The sequence below is a fragment of the Squalius cephalus genome (genome assembly GCF_949319135.1).
Source record: "Squalius cephalus genome assembly, chromosome: 20".
NCBI classification, from domain to species: Eukaryota; Metazoa; Chordata; class Actinopteri; order Cypriniformes; family Leuciscidae; genus Squalius; species Squalius cephalus.
Window position 1 is genome coordinate 24,405,805 of NC_137141.1, and position 21,949 is coordinate 24,427,753.

At 37.7% G+C, this 21,949-nt stretch overlaps 1 protein-coding gene across 2 annotated transcripts in view; it reads right to left on the reverse strand.

Moving 5' to 3' along the window:
• sh3yl1 (SH3 and SYLF domain containing 1) overlaps positions 1-12,425 on the reverse strand; it is a 29,559-nt gene extending 17,134 nt beyond the window's left edge. The window contains exons 1-4 of one of the 2 annotated variants that reach the window (XM_079854080.1): positions 12,101-12,425; positions 3,215-3,325; positions 848-961; positions 193-257 (exon numbers count right to left, since the gene is read on the reverse strand). In XM_079854080.1, coding sequence (XP_079710206.1) covers positions 193-257; positions 848-961; positions 3,215-3,325; position 12,101 — 291 coding nt within the window. In that variant the 5' untranslated portion in view covers positions 12,102-12,425. The remainder of the gene's footprint in view (positions 1-192; positions 258-847; positions 962-3,214; positions 3,326-12,100) is intronic. The other variant, XM_079854081.1, reaches the window with a different exon arrangement.
• Positions 12,426-21,949: the final 9,524 nt, after the last annotated feature.

The window sequence follows — 21,949 nt, forward strand, 5'->3', positions numbered from 1 at the left end:
TTGGTTAAAAAAAAAAATTAAATCACAGATGTTCTACTAAAGAACCCAAGAGGACTTTTAAAGTAATGAAAAAATGACCTTCTCACAGCTTTTTTGTTTATTTTTAGACAATTTAGCCAAAAACATGATTTGTACCTGAATTAAAGAAATTGGTTGTTCTTTTAGAGAGTCTGGTGTCAAATAAAAACTTACCTCCAGACCAATTTCAAATCCTCCACCGAGTCCAGCAATGCCAATTGCTGAAGGAGCAGACCATCCTTCATAACAGAATGCAGAAAACAATTACACAATTTAACAATAAAAACAAAAAACTTAATTTGGGACTTTTTAAACAGATTAAATCTTGATACATGTCACTTTAACAAACAAAGTTCCCAATATGGCCATTCTTCAACTTTTTTTTTTGATTAAAATATATAGTGTGCCCAAACGTGGGACCCTTTGTCCATTATAATAGCTATTACCAAAGTTTAAATAATGATTACTACAATCCTCAAAAAAAAAAAAAAAAAATCTGAACTTGTATTGTCTCTGAACATTACAATGTAAAATTAAATGAGTAAAAACAAGAAAAACACTAAAGTCAATGAAGCTCTAAATGTTTGTTTATTCAGTTTCGAATGTTGCTATAAGGCAGCTGCCAGACATCAATTACACCAACCCCATTTTCACAAATTGGTCTATTTTGTCGTAATAGTTGTGATTTAGAGTTTATCTGAACATGTACTCTACAGTATGTCACAAACTATATAATCTCCTGACCTCACCAAGCAAATATAGGCCTACGTGTAAATATATTTTACACTCAGAATAAATGTCAGAATGGTCGTCAGTAAAACCTACTTACTTCCATCAGCGAGTCTTGCGATCACTATCCCACTGCCGCCCCTCGCAGTGATCATGAAACCTGCTTTGAAGACTGACAGGATGGCCAGTCCCTGAGCCTTGGCAATGACATGAGCTGGTGTCAGGTTGTGGAAAAGATAGAAGTAAATGAATAGGAGATATTACAATTGGACTTGTGCAGGCAAAACTGTTCTGAATCTAGACACAAGACACACAAAAAAGTGCAAATGCAAGATGAAACAGGTAGGCAGAGTTGATTGGTGCATTGTGTTTTTGCACAGGTTGCACAGATATGGTGAAGTTACTGAGTGAACTGCATTCATGTCACTTTCTGAAGACATGCATGAACAGATACTTGGCAATGGACCGGCAGAAAGACTGCTAGTCTTGTACACAAATGACATCAGTCAACAGAAATGCTAACTTTGGGCTGTTAATAGCACTTACATGTCTGGCATGTGTGCTATTACTGCATCAGGATTAGCCTGCGCTCTTAAAGCACAAGGAACCGTGGCTTCAACAAGTATTTTGACACAAATAAAAATGTATGAATGTCAATGCATATACATATCAAAGTGGCATTTATTTTGGCACAACATCATTTTAAAAAGTACACTATGTAACTTTTTTGTTCAAAATTACTTAAATTTAAGTATTGAGCCAATACATCATCAATCCTACCAAAAAGTGTTTGTCTTACCCTGATTCACTATGGTAAGACTAAGTACTACTCTCCATTGACAGTCCACGCAACTTTGACGCTTCAAAAAGTTCATAAAGAGATCGTAAAACTATTCCATATTGAGCGTTTTAGTTCAGATTTTCAGAAAAGACTCGATCGCTTTATATGATGAACAGATTCAATTTATTCTTTTATTCGCATTTAAACATTGATCAGCAAACATAAACAGCTCAACCGAACCTGCTTGACGCGCGAGAACAAGCCTCATTGGTTCTTGCTGAAGTTCAAATGTGCTGCATAACACGAGAATGAACCTCATTGGTTCTCGTATGTCAAGCGAACATGCATAAGCTTCTGTTTACCATATCGGATCTGTTCATCATATAAAGCGATCATGTCTCTTCAGAAAATTTTGACTAAATTACTCAATGCATATGGCTTAGTTTTACGATCTCTTTATGAACTTTTGCGTTGACTGTCAATGGAGAGTACAGAAAGCTCTCAGATTTCATCAATGATAAGATCTTCATTTTATGTTCCGAAGATAAACGAAGGTCTTGAGGGTGAGCAATTAATGACGTGTTTTTTATTTTTGGGTGATCTATCCCTTTAAGTTTAAAGTAAAACAGACGATGAGCATGAAATGAAGAGCATGTCCATAGCCAATATGATGAACTACGCCTGTATGAAATTTGAGGGAACTTACTCATTTGTATGCAGAAACCACTTGGTTTGATATTTTCTTATTTAATGCATTGACATTTTTAAGTGTTATTACTGTAAGGGTCTGTAGTGGCAAACAATTTTAAATCACTGAATAAGAGACAAACATGTGCCAATTGTCTTTAAAGATTATTTATTCCCTTGCAAGGAAAGGTCAGCAATCATACAGTCATACAGAGTGGCTGTAGAGTGTGACAAAGAAGGGAGGGCATCCTTTCTTCGTTATAGTCTCTGAACAACATGTCCCATAACTAACACATTGCTGCATCCTCCGTTCTCTATAGAATAACAGTTCATTGTTCTATCAATGTAGCAGAAAATCATGGGACATCCACATGCAATCCTCGAGCATTTTATTACATTGACCTAAGTACCATCATGTTGTCTAAGATTCTATGAATATAACAAAATGCAAACATTTAGAACATATTCAATTTCTTCTACAGGTCCAAATACTTTGTGGGTCCACTGTATTGTGTAAATAAAAAAAGAAAACTGAGAAATTCAGTCAATATAGTTAGGGCCGTCAAACGATCAAATTAATTTGATAATCATAATCAGTTTTGCAAGGTGTTAAATTAATGTTTTTGATTGATAATTGTTCCATATAGGTCGGAAGGAGTGATTCAACTAATTAATGTTTTTTTTAAATAATGAATGTAATAATTTGTACATTAAATTGCCCTAAACCCAACATTTGCAATTCATTTGCAATTCAATTCATTATAAATCAATTTAAAAAAATGACCAACTCTTTTTAATGGATCTTGCAGTGCTTTTTCACAAGGTTTTCCAAAATCAAAATTTGGTACAAATATGATACTGATCCTTATGTTGTCAGATTTTAATCAATTCAAAAAAGGGATCAATTGAATTTGATTAATTTAATGAATCCCCATCACTAAAAGATAAATGTTTCCCCATTGTTTTCTAATTGGTTTATGACAGCAGCACAACAGTTACCTGGAATAAGTTTGTCAGGCCCCATTCTGTTGGATATTTCCGTGAACTCTCTAAGGATCTTGCCAGCCTTCTTGGCCTCAGACTTTAGGTTAGCAGGAATAGGGTTATTCACTGTAAAAGAAACATTAGAAGATAGATAATTTATCTTCCTCGGCTTCACATTCCAACATTCTGAAACGTCAAATGTCTATAGACCAAATTTGTAGGATGTTTTGCATCTTCCTGAATGCTTTCAATTCTACTATGTAAAACGACTCTTCTTATGGCATCTGTAACTATATGAACCTAAACTATGTTTTATCCATCCATCCATCCATCCATCTTCTACCGCTTATCCGGGACCGGGTCGCGGGGGCAGCAGTCTAAGCAGGGATGCCCAGACTTCCCTCTCCCTAGACACTTCCTCCAGCTCTTCCGGGGGGGGCACCGAGGCGTTCCCAGGCCAGCCGGGAGACATAGTCTCTCCAGCGTGTCCTAGGTCTTCCCCGGGGTCTCCTCCCGGTGGGACATGCCCGGAACACCTTCCCGGGAAGGCGTCCAGGAGGCATCTGGAAAAGATGCCCGAGCCACCTCAACTGACCCCTCTCGATGTGGAGGAGCAGCGGCTCTACTCTGAGCTCCTCCCGAGTGACCGAGCTTCTCACCCTATCTCTAAGGGATCGCCCAGCCACCCTGCGGAGAAAGCTCATTTCGGCCGCTTGTATCCGGGATCTTGTCCTTTCGGTCATGACCCACAGCTCATGACCATAGGTGAGAGTAGGAACGTAGATTGACCGGTAAATCGAGAGCTTCGCCTTGCGGCTCAGCTCCTTCTTCACCACGACAGACCGGTACAGGGACCGCATTACTGCAGAAGCTGCACCGATCCATGCTGGAGGTCCTGGTTTGATGAGGCCAGCACGACAACATCATCCGCAAAGAGCAGAGATGAAATCGTGTGGTCCCCAAACCCGACCCCCTCCGGCCCCTGGCTGCGCCTAGAAATTCTGTCCATAAAAATTATGAACAGAACCGGCGACAAAGGGCAGCCCTGCCGGAGTCCAACATGCACCGGGAACAAGTCTGACTTACTGCCGGCAATGCGAACCAAGCTCCTGCTCCGGTCGTACAGGGACCGGATAGCCCTTAGCAAAGGGCCCCGAACCCCATACTCCCAGAGCACCCTCCACAAGATGCCGCAAGGGGCACAGTCGAATGCCTTCTCCAAATCCACAAAGCACATGTGGATTGGTTGGGCAAACTCCCATGAGCCCTCCAGCACCCTGTAGAGGGTATAGAGCTGGTCCAGTGTTCCACGACCGGGACGAAAACCACACTGTTCCTCCTGAATCCGAGGTTCTACTATCGGCCGGATTCTCCTCTCCAGTACCCTGGCATAGACTTTCCCAGGGAGGCTGAGAAGTGTGATCCCCCTATAGTTGGAGCACACCCTCCGGTCCCCCTTCTTGAAAAGAGGGACCACCACCCCGGTCTGCCAGTCCAAAGGCACTGTCCCCGACCGCCACGCGATGCTGCAGAGGCGTGTCAGCCAAGACAGCCCCACAACATCCAGAGACTTGAGGTACTCAGGGCGGATCTCATCCACCCCCGGTGCCTTGCCACCGAGGAGTTTCTTGACTACCTCGGTGACTTCAGCTTGGGTGATGGACGAGTCCGCCTCCGAGCCCTCAGCCTCTGCTAACTATGTTTTCTAACTATGTTAAAACTATGTTTTAAATACCAAAATTATTTAAAGGCTATGGGCAATATTTAACCACTTGTTCAAGGTGACACACTATGAAATCACCACAATTGCATGTTCCTCTATTATAAAGTCTCTCTCCAGCATTTTAATATGACAAACTGTAAATTATTCATTAATACATCAAATGTAAACATAACCCAACAGGTTATTTTGCTCACCTCATTGATAATTGCACTAATCATATTAGCCAGAGTCAGTCAGTGATCAGTGTGTTAATATTCATGCTGATGACTTTGGGTAAAAAAAAAAAAAAAAAAAAAGTGTCTCCCACGAGTCACTGTCTGAGTCAGATTTGCCTTTCCTTCTTGTTGTTACTCATTACATCTTATCCAAGGCCATCTACAAGCCATGGAGACAATTACAACATATAGAAAGAGACGAGGTCAAAGTAAAAAAATATATATATGTCCAAGATAGAGAAAAAGAAAAGTCTCTTAAAATCTACTTTAAAATGCACTTGATTGAAATTGAAAAATTGAACAAAATTGAAAAATTTTGGCTAATGTGATGTAACTATCAAATAAAAAATAATAACATTTTGAATACAAGTGAGCATACACAACTTAATCATTATTTTCAGAAGTTTTAAAATATATTTCTGTCATGACAACTCTCAGAGTGTTGGCATGGTAATGGATTTGACAATGTTGATATGTTTGGTCTTGGCGGAATAGATCTGCTATGCTGCTGCTGTGTACGGGACTTGCAACTGCCAATACATACACAACACGCTGCTGTGAGCAAATAAGACATGCCGCTGCTGTACAATATAGCGTCCATGAATTACCCGTAGCAGATCTATACAGGTGGAGCTGAGGAAGGTGGAGGGTTTCTGAAACGCGCTGCACTGCTTAGGCAAACCATAGACAGTAAAAGAAATGGACACAGCGACCCCATTGGATTCAACGGACAAAAGTGAAGTCAATTAGAAGCACTCACTTCCTGATGGCTGAGCGTACTGCGCAGACTCAAACTGAGCTTGACGACGTAGATGTGATGTCAGCAACCTGTCTGTCTTCTAGTAGCTGTGGCAAGAGAAATCTGAATCATTCCCTTCCGAAACTTGCAGAGATGGAGAGCGTGAGTAGGAGAAACTTTTGCTAAGTATTCTGATTAATTATTTTGTCATTTTGCCTCCACGTCCCCCCGATTGCCCGTGAGCTTCTCCTCTTGTCCATACGGTAATTTCTCTACTGTGCGACAGAGAGTCGCTTGGTTATGACACAATCGTTAGCCTATTTTTACAAAAACTGGTTCTACGGGGCCATAACGTAAGATACAAGGTAATGGAGCCTTTTATACATTTCCGTGTTTCTTTAGAAATAAATAATGGACAAATGGAGTCTTTAAACGCCTCAGATGTAAAGTTATTCGCTGTCAAAGTGACGCCAAAATGAATGGGAGTCAATGGAATGCTAACAGCAGGTGAGGGTCTGCTAATCAATGGCGGCGCCCAGGGAAGCTTCAGTTTTTTATGAAACATTAGCCCCCTGAGAGAAACGCTACCCATGTATTTGAAGGTTGAGCACACAAGCTCATTGGCTACTGATACAGCAGGAACCAATCAGCTGCGCCCTATAGATAACGATGTGATTACGAGCAGGTTGAGTTAGGACCTATTAGCCGAGATGGTCCTCACTGCAGAACACAAAATACAGGGGGAGGAGCTGGATCCAGATCCAACTCCTCCCACCTTACATATTCCTAAACCTACCCATCTCCACCCCCTGATCCCTAAACCCACCCCTAAACTTACCCATCTCCACCCCTTAATCCCACCCCAAAACCTACCAATCTCCACCCCTTATATCTGGATCCAACTCCGCCCCCTGGATCTCATGTACTGCATTGAGGTGCTACTCTATTAGCCTGCGCCATCTAGAGTTTCATGACAGAACTTTGTTAGAGGCATATATTTTTATTTTTATTATTTATTTTCAAGGCATTTTTTACTTTATGCCCAACAAAAATTTCACAATGAATCACAAATTACACATATATCTAAAAAGGGGTGTATGCAAGTATGACATTTTTAAAGTAATTTCGAATAATATGAATCTAAAAAAAAACTTTAAAAAAAAAACTAGTACAGTATAATACAAAAGCATTCCTTTTAAATACCACCACACCCTCATTTTGCGACAAAGATGAATGCATCACTTTCTATTAACTGATTTTTGATGGATGAATCACTGGATATATTGGGGTGATCAAGCACCCTTTTGCAACAAATAAGAGTTGCTTCTGGCATGTGCACCCTTTCTGTGGTTTACTCAGCGATGTACTTGCAAAACGTCACTTTCAAGTTTCAACGTAGTCTTTTCAGATGAAGAATTCTTGGAAAACCAGCCACATCAACAAGACGATTCTCCTGTATGCACCTGCTTGAATATTTTAATACAGTAATACCAGGACGCCCACCAATTAGGCCGTTCTTTCCAACTAATGCTGCTCGAGACATTCTTGATTAGGCAGACTTTGACAAGTCACTAACCAATGATAAGTAATGACTTTATCTTGGCAATGTTTCAATGGTCTCATGAGGAAGTAGGAGCAAATACAGAATACTTAGCAAAAATAAACAAAAATAAAAAGCTATAACTAGATGTTGGTAGACCTAATTCGCCAATACAGGATTGGATTGAAGTTTTAAAAAATATATTTACCATGGAGAAGATTACATTTTATGTGAACTTTCAGAGAGATAAATTTGTTGATTACTGGTTGAAATGGACTAAATGTATAACCCCTATTGAACCAAATAGCCTACATTTTGGTTCTAAGAATGTTTGTTATATACGCATATGTGATGGTTCTGTGACTTCCTCCCCCTTCTTGTTTTTTGCATTACATCTGAAGATAATTGAAATAGATACATTGATTTGCTTTCTTATTTGAGGGATTCGTAACTCTAGTAGTTACCCTACCAGTTACCCTTGTTTTCAAGATGAATGTTGTCTGAAATGTACCTTTTTTATGCAGTAAAAAATGTAACTAAAAAGTAACAGTTTGACAAGGACTGTTGTAATTTGGCATTCTTTAAATGTTAAAGTGATACTGATGTCATCACTCAAATTAATAATTTAATAACTCACCGCTATCATATACTACTTTTACACAAGGGTCAAAAATCTATTCACATCCATTTATGGCTCATTTAGATTCCTAGCATAAACATGCAGGACGAGTTGCACACAAATTACAGTTTGTTTGTTCAAGTTCCTAACCTTAAGAATGAGCAAAAAAAAAAAAAAAAAAAAAGAATGATTCTTGCCTTCACATAAAAACTACCCCAAGTTCAGGACATCACATGAAAAAGCAGATGACTAACAAAGAAGTCATTCACAGTTGCTTCAGATTATTTCCAAAGTAAAAAAGGAGGACCAAGTTCATGTTCTGTTTTTTTACCGACTAAAAGTGCCTACGAACCATTATTTATTTTAAGAAGCATATCTTGAAAAGAACTGCACACAATGTTACACAAGATATCTTAAGGTGAACTGGAGTTCTGAACTTTGTAAGACCTGCATGAAGACCAGAACTTGCATCAAATTGGTCATTTTTCACAAAGTGCTGTTTTGTAATAATCTCTCATTACATATATAACATTGTAGCAGTGAATGCCAGGCTGCGGCTGGTAACACCTCTATGATTCTCTTTCACTCCCGTGATCTTTAAGTATTAAACAGCTGTGTGCTGTAAATTCTTCTCTAGTTTGTCATACAGCTGTTGATGTAATGCACTGGAAAAATTGCTCTACTGAACTGCCATCAACGTACATAAAACTTCACGCGCTTTAAAACTGGGAGATACCTGAAGACTTCTACGTAAGTAACTTATGTCGAATAGCATCTCATCTATCAGATATTCTGCCAAATCACCTCACAAAAGAATGTCTGTCTGAATCATCAGTCTAACCTGATCTCATGACGTGGTTTTAAAGAGGATTAGTACGCACTGAGCAACGTAATAGTGCTTTGTGGGATCAGGTGTGCTACAAGCAAAACAAAACAAAGTTAAAGGTGTATTAATGATCTCATTTTCTAGAAATATTTACAATTCTGATCAAAAGTTTGGGGTCAGATTTAAAAAAAAAAAAAAAATTGAAATTAAATTGATCAAAAGTGAGACCAAAGACATTTATCATGTTCTTTTGAGCTTTCTATTCATCACAAATCTTGGAAAAAAAAGGTATCATGTTTTCACAAAACTATTAAACTGCACAACTTTTTTTAACATAATAATAAGCAATGTCTCTTGAGCACCAAATCTGCATATAAGAATGATTGCTGAAGAATTATGTGAGTAGAGTATGACTGGAGAAACAACATTGTAAGAAGAGTGAACTGGAGTAACAACATTTCTAAATATTTTTATTTTTACTGTATTTTTTTATCAAATAAATGCAGCCTTTGTGAGGCACATTTCCAAAAAAAATTTTTTTTTTAATTATACAGGCCCCAAACATTTAAAAATTAGTTTTGTTCACTAAAATATTTTTTCTTTACAAAAAGAAAATATGCATGTTAATTTTGCTAATTCAGAAATAGAGTTTTTCTGGAAAACAATGCATACAGTATGATAATAATGCTTTCATGACTACAAGAAGTAAATTTTTGTGATTTAAACAAAAAATATTTGAGGCAGCAAGACCATCATATAGGTATAACAACCATCACAGAAAACCAAACGTTTAAGTTTTCAAGGCAAAAAAAAATGGATCTATAAGATCAATGAATGTAATTTTTTTTGTAGCAACAGCGCTAGCCCAAAAGGGGCAACCAAAAGGGTAAAAGGGTTTCGTCAACTGGACCAAAACCCTCTCACACTGGCCCTTGGTCAGTGGGCCGTCCGTTTGAGCCATGCTAAATGCAAATGATAAAATGCAACTAACCACAATATCATGCATATTTAAGATGGCAAAATGATCTCTGTACAGTATTTTGGTCCAAATTCATGTCGCTTGTTAGAAGGTAGTCAAAATCAGCAGATCCCAACATAAACAGATTGCATGACATGCCTTTATCCTCAAAAACCATGAACAAAACTACACAACGTGACCTAAAATGCAACCCAAATATATTAAATACAGGTTGATTTAGAGTGAGGATAAACACAGTTTGTGTTTACCACACAAACAGACTGTGGTTAATTATTGGCTTCTGAGAACATTTGCAAAACAAACAGAACTTTGCATTTTGGTGGGCCTTGCAAGTCTTGGCAATAATAGTAAGTGTCCATGTTTGATCTCAAGGACTTTTTAAAATTTAGTTTGTACAATAAACACTTTTGGTACTGTGCTGCACCAACGCATGATGCCCAATGTAAAATCCGAGTCCTGAAGCAAAATCATTTGAAAAGTAACGCTGCTAAAGAGCAATTGAAGCCCTATTTCCAACCCTAATGTGCTCAGCTGCCACTGAATAATGTGAGCCTTGGGTCTTTTTCTGATTTATGTCTAATACAAGAATCCCCTCTTTCTGTTCTATAAGCCTACGGCTTTAATACATGTGTCTGCGACAGAAAAAGATGATTGTACTTTTAAAAAAGGATATTATTAATCAAAGACACAAAAGCAAAAACAGCACTGAACTTTGTGAACTGAGAACATATGGATGGGGATTTTCAGGACTGATGCAGTTCTCTCGCTTTATTTTCTCAAGAGGCTTGAGAACAATAATGCATACTGTAAACTCTGCATTGTATAAATCGTCCGCCAAATCTGACAAGAAACGGTACCAACAAAGCTTTTCTCGGGGCATCTTGGTAAGGCTTATTACTGCCCCCAGGTAATAATGGATGGTGTTGTTTTCCACTCATTTCCTCATTCATGTAAAACCTGTGCTGTGACTATCATACAGAGGGGGTGAACTAATAAATGCAGCTGTGGTGGCAAGCGTAACAATGAGAATATGATTTTTGTGATTACTACTGTACAAATAATTACCGCTTACGCAGATAATTAGTCAATCCAGGATTAACATAGCAATATAAAGCATGAAAAATGCAAATATGCTGGGACAGTGCAATTATATCTTAATTTGCAGTTGGAGGAGATAATGAACAATTACGGATGCAGCATTGATCCATAGAGAGAGAGCGCAAACATCTGACTGTCACTGACACTTACAGTGGAGGTTGCTTTAACACTTTAGACAAACAACTTAATCAGCAAGGTTCAAGAATCTTCATTCAGTTCTTTTTCCCCATGACCAGTGTTTTTTTTTTTTTTTGGGGGGGGGGGGGGTAGCTAAAGGGATCAAATCAAATGCAAATGTAAATAAAGATGGAAATGTGGTTCTAGAATGAAATAAATAAAGTCAAAAAATTGCACAAAGTATGATGGACACCTGTTCTTATTAGGAAATTATCACTATTAGGTTGAACTTGAGAGGCTTGTTGGAACCGGCTCGGTTCCATCAAACCCCTCAAGTTCAACCTAATAGTGATAATTTGTACCTAATTATAGCCTTAAAGCTTTTAAACACATTCGACATTTTTCATCATGCACGTTACCAACGCTACTGGAATGTCGAAGGGACACTCCTGATCATGTCAAGCTGTCTGCTACAAGGTGGAGAAATTAATATCTACTTTCCCACAGGGGTTAAATTAATTGCTTTTGTCAATCAAGACCGCAGACAACCTATCACGTGTGGCAGGCAGCAGTGACGTCAAATAAAGTGCACGTCATAAGTCAGCTGGTATTTACATCATCCACTACCATGGTCAATCTACCTATACTTAAAAAAAAAATAATAATAATTAGATCACGGTATATTGACCACGGTAATGATATTTTACACTACGATATAATTAGGCTAACAGAACCAGTTATTATACCGTCTTGTCGAAGTCAACATAATGATTTTCTTTTTAACATATTCTGTCAGTTTTCCTGTATGGGACCATCAAATATGCTCCATATCACATATACTTACCTTGACTTTGAAGGAATACTCTGAAAATGTTTTGGGTATATTTATGTTTAATCTAGGCTATTTAGCAGAGATGTCATTGCCTACTTTAAAAAGTAAACCAAAACAAATGCCACTTCACAATAAACCGACTCGATTAGGCGTTACTGTACACGTTGGGTTACCAATTCATCTCAGGGAATATGAAAAACCTTCTCTACTTACTTTTATCAAAAACGGATTTTATTCGCCAGGATCGGGGACTTCTCGAAGTTTAAGTTGACTTTTATGTAGCCTCACCTGGTGTAGGTAGAGAAGCTAAAAGTGATAATGAACACTTCCGATACACCTGCCAAACCGGTTTACTGTTGTCTTAAAGGACCCGTAAAGGGTTGAAGCCAGATATAATGTATTTCAAAACGTTTGGTAAATAATATGTATACATATTATTAAAGCATTTTGTGAAACAAAGTCGCATGTCACAATTATAGACCATTATTTTAAGCCATAAAGAGATCACAGTTCTATGAGCTGTTTTGATTCAGGCAACAATGGGACGCAGCAAGGAAAAATGACGTTTGACACGATTAGGACCCCTAGCGCGCTCTGGTGTACACAGAAGCGCGTTCTGGTGAATTCAGCTATGCGCGTTGCGTGCCTGGTTGCCTGGTTTTTTTACAGTCTATGCGTGAAACCAAACAGGCACGTCTGCAGTTTTGTGATGAGTGACATTTCTCATTTATTTCAGTCAGTGCTGATTTAATAGAGGTATACTTAAATGAAATTGTATTATTAGGAAAAATCAGTGTGTTAAACTATCCTAGCTGATAAAAAGATCATTTGGCACTGGCAGGCGAGAGTTTCTGGGTCGAGATTGAATAAATAAGGGTCGTAATCTTTATGTAACCTAAAGATATTTATGTGTTAATAAAGAGATATGTGTTTTAAACAACCTTTCCGTAAAGTTTTTCTTTCATAAGGTTTGGTCATTTATCTTCGTCTGATGGAACCTGTAACAAACACGGTAACAGCTCTTTTCATCAGAGGTATTCCTCCATATGGAATCATCTGCTATAAGCACAATGTAAATGCGTGGTAAATCTAGACTAAAACAAATGCTTTTAGAAACACGTCTCATCTTACACTATTGTTGTTGCAATATGCTAAACAGTGCTCTAAAGCCTGGTTTCCTTTGCCAAATATTTTCTTTCGCCTAAAAGGGTATTGTTTGGAGAATATACAGATCATGTTGTCCTAAAGAACTTACCACTGAAATTCTCAGATAGAGCCATTCTTGCCGTTTGCTTTCTTCACAATATGCTTTTGCACATAAGGCATGTCAAGATTGCAATCTACAACATCATTTGTCACATTAAATTTAAACCCATAAAAAGAATTATTTACGCTTTATTAATAGCCTACTATAGAATTATGCATTTTTTCCCCCTTTGGGATCTCTGAAGAAACCTTTCAGTCTTGTGCATATTGTAGGCCTACTGTTAAATCAGTTCCAATTCCTTATAATGGAATTTCTTACTAACAGTAGGCCTATAATCTAAAGCTCAACATGACTTAGAAGTGTAAATAAACTAAACAATATTGACATGTGGATCTATACAGTATGCCAAAAAAAATTTACAATAAAGGTTCTCATTATAAAAATACATCATACGTTAGTGGCCAAAAGAGATGTACAGCCTATAGGAAAATTGACATCTTCACTCTTTATTCAAATATTATTAAAATGTGTATTATTAAAAGCTGCGCATTGAGCTTGGAGTCTATTATTTTATTTGTGATAACGCAATGAAACATGCCAAATTGTGCGGACATAGTTTTTGACCATGCTGTCATAGGAAAGTGCTTTTAAAATAATCAAACAAAGCATATTTTATGTATGCAATTATGCTTAAATACATTATTCAATATCCTTAAATCCTCTTATTCTCATTTAAATGCAACTTGTATGAACATGTGCCACTTCAAATCTTTATCTTATTACTTATTATGTGCATTTAACACTTGACTTTTTGCATATTTTTCATTCACTTTTTTAATTCCAGTTCAAAATACCTAAATGCATATACTGTACTATTATATGAGTTATTTTGTACTAATAATGTAATGCAATATTTAAAGCATTTGAAGTTATTCTCAAATCCTAACTTTAATATCCCTTATGTTGCATTTTTATAGAACTAAGTTACTTATTATTTACTTATATTTAAAGTATGAAAAAACAGAGACTGTATTTTCTTTCTATATCCTCACATCTTCACTGGTGGGCTCTTGGCAGAAGTGGCTTGTCATGTGGCTTGCTGATCAAACAATCTAATGTACACACATATAGACACAGTCAGTCAGAATTTTAAGACCCTTTTCCTGAGGTCACCCACAAAGTTACTGTATGTCTTAAAAATCTCAGTGGCAGAACATTCCTCTCCCTGCCTCTACTTGGAAGCTGAGAGAAAGACGTGCAGCTCGCTGCTCCAATCTGGGCTTTTTTAAAACCACTCCATTGGTTGTCAGTCATCCACACCCAATTATGTAAGAAATGTATCGTGCGTCTCATCCTCTCTGCATAGCAGACAGCATTCTGGCATTTAACAAACACATGGCTTCAACATAAACAGACCTTATGTAGATACATGCTCTAGTTTTTGCTCCTCATCAAAACACAGCAGACACTGCTGGTCTGATATGTTCAACACAGATTTCCAAAAGTCTTTGTCAATCTCTCAAAAGACTGCAACACCACTGTTTCTGCAGAAATCCTAACTTAGAGGATTAAAGACTGTGATGCTTGGGGTCAGATCGATTTTTTTTTTTTTTTTTAAAGAAATTAGCAAGGATGCATTAAATTGATCAAAAGTGCCGGTAAAGACTTATACATTATTACAATAATTGTAACAATTCTTTGGAACTATGTTTTCATGATCTTGTTTGCACAAAAATATTGAGCACAATGGCTTTCAACATTGATAATAATTAGAAACGTTTCTTCAGCATTGAATAATTTCTGGTGGGTCAGGACACTGAAGACTGGAGTAATGATGCTGAGAATTCAGCTTTACCATAACTGGAATGAATCATATTTTAAAATATATTTAAATAGAAATTGTATTCAAAATTCTAATAATATTTCATAATATCAAAAAGCATCGTGACCGAAGTTGATCATATTAGACCATTGGTGCTAATGGTTCTACGATCTACTAGGCTTACAATGTTTTTGGGAAACGCAGCTCAGGTGGTTTTATCAGCGACATTTTTAAAAGTACCAAAGGCATAATAAAATGGGCCAATCTCTCTCTCTCTCTCTCTCTCTCTCTCTCTCTCTCTCTCTCTCTCTCTCTCTCTCTCTCTCTCTCTCTCTCTCTCTCTCTCTCTCCTCTCTCTCTCTCTCTCTCTCTCTCTCTCTCTCTCTCTCTCTCTCTCTCTCTCTCTCTCTCTCTCTCTCTCTCTCCTCTCTCTCTCTCTCTCTCTCTCTCTCTCTCTCTCTCTCTCTCTCTCTCTCTCTCTCTCTCTCATCTCTCTCTCTCTCTCTCTCTCTCTTTAAAGATACCTTTTCGATGCCAAATTTCTCTTCACTTCAATATGTTAGGGGAGTTTAAAAAGGTTGCCACTGCCAGCACAGATTTTGTGAAGGTTTTTCATTAACAAAGCATGTTTTGCCAAACAGTTTGGTGGAGTTATTGGCAGGCCAGGGTGTTGTTTATGAAGTCAGGGATGGACAAATATCTTTTATAGTCTAATCGTATATGCATCTTTCAGCCTTGATGCTATAAGCTTGAGGAGCTTTCATTGGCGGATACATTGTTACTTTGAACATTTTCAGATCATGTGCTCAGCAAAGTCTAATCAGCTTATGGGGTTCTTTGAATGCTTCATGTCACCTTTACGGGAATTTTTTCCAGCATATTACCAACTGGAGTGGGAAAAGGGAAGAAGCATTAAGCCTAGAATGGCATTTTGTGGAACACCTATCTAGACAATTGAAATGAAGCCCCTCAGTAATGTTTTTGACTTCTGTTAGAGCTGTTTTAAAGAGCATGTCCTGGCTTCAAGTTTGGAAATGACAAAGCACAAAATGTCTTTAGCCAAAATTCCTATAATACATTAATTTGGGAAAGAATAATGAAGATTAGTCTATATTATATATATTAGATAATATATATAGATATATTCAAAAATTCATATAAATATATTGCATATATGTAAATATACTGTATATCTGAAATAATATTTGTAGTAATATGAGTGTTGCATGATGCATTCAGTTAGATGGACCATCAAATAGAATTTTAAATTATATCAATGACTTTGTATTAAAGCAAATACAAATTTCAGTGCTGTTGTTGCTCAGTTGCTTGTAACACAATCGTTGCATGCGGTTAAGGCTGACGTGGAGGTATGAGTCACCAGATGTTATACAGTTCATTTATAATCATCATCAGGTCAGATTTGGCCAGTTTTGTTCCTGATCTTTGGTTTTAAATCACTGCTGTGTGTCCATCCATGTCACTTTACATTACCACCAGTGGCTATGTGGAACATATGGACAAAATCCAACTGTGTATTATGCATTGGATTTTTCAACAGTATTAAATTAAAGAAATGTCAAAATCTTTATCATCATCTCTTGATGGTCAGTAGTCACAATGGTAAATGTACCATTTGCTGCTAATACTCTTACTCTTACTTGGCTGCTGCCCAAAATTATAGTCAGACCAGCTAAACCACAGTGTTGGCATCAGGTAACTAGTGGGAGTTCCTAAGCAAGACAGAAGAAAGATACACAGGCATTACCTCAGCAGACTGATAAAATTGCATGCAATGTGGCTGATTGTAACAGTAGCAAGTGTATTTGATATTTGATTTGATTTGATAGACTTTATTAATCCCACACTGGGGAAATTTCTGTGTTACAGCAGCTCAAAAATAAAGTAAGAAATACAAAAATATAGAGAATGGAAAATAGAATAGAATAGAATAAGATTACTTACAATAACAATAATAATAATAATTAGAAAAACAACTGTATTCACACAATAGCCAACCTTATGTAAACAGACAGTATATAAATACAAATATACAAGTATACAAATAAGTATAATGTAAATGAATGGAGGTAACATATTGCACAATTATAAGTGACACAAAGTAATAAATAGATAAAGAAATGCAGAGTAATTGTCCGGTGCTACTCAAAGTGCAGAAGCAGCTAGCAGTGCTGCATTATGATGTTGCATTAAATAGTCTGACTGCTGCTGGAATGAAGGACCTGCGGAAGCGCTCCTTCTTACACTGAGGGTGCAGCCGTCTGCTACTGAAGGAGCTGCTCAAGGAGCTCACAGTCTCATGCAGGGGGTGAGAAGTGTTGCCCATAATAGATGTCAGCCTGGCTAACATCCTCCTCTCCCCCACCTCCTCTATGGTGTCCAGAGGGCAGACCAGAACAGAGCTAGCCTTCTTCACCAGTTTATTAAGCTTTTTCCTGTCCCTTTCTGTACTCCCAGCTCCCCAGCAGGCTACTGCATAAAAGATTGCAGATGCCACCACAGAGTCATAAAAAGTTTTTAACAGAGACCTGCACACACCGAAGGAACTCAGCCTCCTCAGTAGGTGGAGACGGCTTCGGCCCTTCTTGTACAGGACATCTGTGTTTGTGGACCAGTCTAGTTTCTTGTTAAGGTGAACACCCAGGTATTTGTATGTCTCCACCATCTCAATGTCAACACCCTGGATGTTCACCGGTGTAGTACCATGCAAGTATTGAATGCTAGATGGTTACATACAAGTACTAGGGCTTTTGGCAAAACAAGAATTCTCATTTACAATTTTGTCATCCATTCATTTGATTGTTTGTTCTTAAGCTTGAGCACAAGTGTCACTAGCATGTCTGGACAAATCAAGAACTTCAGTATAACTCTGTAATAGTAAACCAGAAATAATAGAGGGTTTTATCATGGTTCATTAATAGAGAACTTTATTATATACATTAACTCATAAGGCAAGTTGATGGGCTGCTGCTCAATACCAAACTTAACACACACACACACGCGCACACACGCACAGTATATATAGTCTTATATGTTCGCATAAACCAGTCCAATGGCAATATATGTGCAGATTGTGCACATATATACACTTAACAAAATTATAAACACAACACTTTTGTTTGCCCCCATTTTTCATGAGCTGAATTCAAAGATCTAAGACTTTTTCTATGTACACAAAAGGCCTATTTCTCTCAAATATTATTCACAAATCTGTCTAAATCTGTGTAAGTGAGCACTTCTCCTTTGCCGAGATAATTCATCCACCTCACAGGTGTGGCATATCAAGATGCTGATTAGACAGCATGATTATTGCACAGGTGTGCCTTAGGCTAGCCACAATATTGTGTATAGATCCTTGCAACATGGGGCCGTGCATTATCATGCTGCAACATGATGGTCATGGATAAATGGCACAACAATGGGCCTCAGGATCTCGTCACGGTATCTCTGTGCATTTAAAATGACATCAATAAAATGCACCTGTTTTCGTTGTCCATAACATACGCCTGCCCATACCATAACCCCACCGCCACCATGGGCCACTCGATCCACAATGTTGACATCAGCAAACCGTTCACCCACACAACGCCATACACTGTCTGCCATCTGCCCTGTTCAATGAAAACTGGGATTCATCCGTGAAGAGAACACCTCTCCAAAGTGCCAGATGCCATCGAATGTGAGCATTTGCCCACTCAAGTCGGTTATGACGACGAACTGCAGTTAGGTCGAGACCCCGATGAGGACGACGAGCATGCAGATGAGCTTCCCTGAGACGGTTTCTGACAGTTTGTGCAGAAATTCTTTGGTTATGCAAACCGATTGTTGCAGCAGCTGTCCGGGTGGCTGGTCTCAGACAATCTTGGAGGTGAAGATGCTGGATGTGGAGGTCCTGGGCTGGTGTGGTTACACGTGGTATGCGGTTGTGAGGCCGGTTGGATGTACTGCCAAATTCTCTGAAACGCCTTTGAGCCTTCTGAGAAGCCGTCTCGGCTTATGGTAGAGAAATGAACGTTCAATTCACGGGCAACAGCTCTGGTGGACATTCCTGCAGTCAGCATGCCAACTGCACGCTCCCTCAAAACTTCTGTGGCATTGTGCTGTGTGATAAAAATGCACATTTTAGAGTGGCCTTTTATTCTGTGAGGTGGATGGATTATCTAGGCAAAGGAGAAGTGCTCACTAACACAGATTTAGACAGATTTGTGAACAATATTTGAGAGAAATAGGCTTTTTGTGTACATAGAAAAAGTCTTAAATCTTTGAATGCAGCTCATGAAAAATGGGGGCAAAAACAAAAGTGTTGCATTTACAATATATATTTAGAGAGAGAGAGAGAGAGAGAGAGAGAGAGAGAGAGAGAGAGAGAGACAGAGAGAGAGAGAGAGAGAGAGAGAGAGAGAGAGAGAGAGAGAGAGAGAAGATATAGACTTATATAAGCCTATATATAGTTTTCCTGTAGCTCTAACAGTAGAGCGTTATAACGCCAAGGTCATGGGTTTGATTCCCAGGGAAAGCAAGAACTGATAAGAATGTAAATGTGTATCCTGAAATGCAATGTAAGTTGCTCTGGATAAAAGCGTCTGCCAAATCCGTAAATGTGAATATATATATATATATGTGTGTGTGTGTGTGTGTACAGTATCTATAGGGATAGTTGATGTGAACATACAAAGTTAAATAGCTGTAATGACTGAAATTATGCATTTCCTCTGCATAACAGACAGTAATAAAATTAGCTGATTAACAAAAATAAATAAATAAATAAATCACTCCATTGGTTGTCAGTCATCCACACCTAATTATGTAAGAAATGTATTGTGCGTCTCATCCTCTCTGCAGAGCAGACAGCATTCTGGCATTTAACAAACACATGGCTTCAACATAAACAGACCTTATGTAGATACATGCTCTAGTTTTTGCTCCTCATCAAAACACAGCAGACACTGCTGGTCTGATATGTTCAACACAGATTTCCAAAAGTCTTTGTCAATCTCTCAAAAGAATGCAACACCACTGTTTCTGCAGAAATCCTAACTTAGAGGATTAAAGACTGATGCTTTAGAGGGTCTAATAATGTGAAAATCATTTGGGATAGACATTTTGATTTTCAATAATTTGTATAGTTATTTGTTACCTACTTTTCAAAAGTTTGGGGTCAGATCGATTTAAAAAAAAAAAAGAAATTAGCAAGGAAATTGATCAAAAGTGCCGGTAAAGACTTTTACATTATTACAAGAATTGTAACAATTCTTTGGAACTATGTTTTCATCAAAGGATCCTAAAATGATCTTGTTTGCACAAAAATATTGAGCACAACGGCTTTCAACATTGATAATAATAAGCAACGTTTCTTCAGCATTGAATAATTTCTGGTGGGTCAGGACACTGAAGACTGGAGTAATGATGCTGAGAATTCAGCTTTACCATAACTGGATCACATTTTAAAATATATTTAAATAGAACATTTATTCAAAATTCTAATAATATTTCACAATATTACTGTTTTTTATTGTATTTTTGATCAAAAAGCATCGTGACCTAAGTTGATCGTCTTTAGAGTCCATTGGTGCCAATGGTTCTATGATCTACCAGGCTTACAATGTTTTTGGGAAACGCAGCTCAGGTGGTTTTATCAGTAACATTTTTAAAAGTACCAAAGGCATAATAAAATGGGCCAATCTCTCTCTCCCTCTCTCTCTCTCTCTCTCTCTCTCTCTCTCTCTCTCTCTCTCTCTCTCTCTCTCTCTCTCTCTCTCTCTCTCTCTCTCTTTTCAGAAATCTGAATTCTTTGTTATTATAAGGGGTATATATGAATTAAGTTATTGGTTGGCATTTTTTAATTAGTCCTATAATTGAATTTTTTTCATTTGAATCTGCAGAGGAAGAGACACAAGGATGGAAAACAGTTTCATGGAACCTTTCGTACAAGATATTCCAGTGAAGATTTTGTGAAGGTTTTTCATTAACAAAGCATGTTTGGCCAAACAGTTTGGTGGAGTTATTGGCAGGCCAGGGTGTTGTTTATGAAGTCAGGGATGGACAAATATCTTTTATAGTCTAATCGTATATGCATCTTTCAGCCTTGATGCTATAAGCTTGAGGAGCTTTCATTGGCGGATACATTGTTACTTTGAACATTTTCAGATCATGTGCTCAGCAAAGTCTAATCAGCTTATGGGGTTCTTTGAATGCTTCATGTCACCTTTACGGGAACTTTTTCCAGCATATTACCAACTGGAGTGGGAAAAGGGAAGAAGCATTAAGCCTAGAATGGCATTTTGTGGAACACCTATCTAGACAATTGAAATGAAGCCCCTCAGTAATGTTTTTGACTTCTGTTAGAGCTGTTTTAAAGAGCATGTCCTGGCTTCAAGTTTGGAAATGACAAAGCACAAAATGTCTTTAGCCAAAATTCCTAGAATACATTAATTTGGGAAAGAATAATGAAGATTAGTCTATATTATATATATTAGATAATATATATAGATATATTCAAAAATTCATATAAATATATTGCATATATGTAAATATACTGTATATCTGAAATAACATTTGTAGTAATATGAGCGTTGCATGATGCATTCAGTTAGATGAACCATCAAATAGAATTTTAAATTATATCAATGACTTTGTATTAAAGCAAATACAAATTGCAGTGCTGTTGTTGCTCAGTTGCTTGTAACACAATCGTTGCATGCGGTTAAGGCTGACGTGGAGGTATGAGTCACCAGATGTTATACAGTTCATTTATAATCATCATCAGGTCAGATTTGGCCAGTTTTGTTCCTGATCTTTGGTTTTAAATCACTGCTGTGTGTCCATCCATGTCACTTTACATTACCACCAGTGGCTATGTGGAACATATGGACAAAATCCAACTGTGTATTATGCATTGGATTTCTCAACAGTATTAAATTAAAGAGATGACAAAATCTTTATCATCATCTCTTGATGGTCAGTAGTCACAATGGTAAATGTACCATTTGCTGCTAATACTCTTACTCTTACT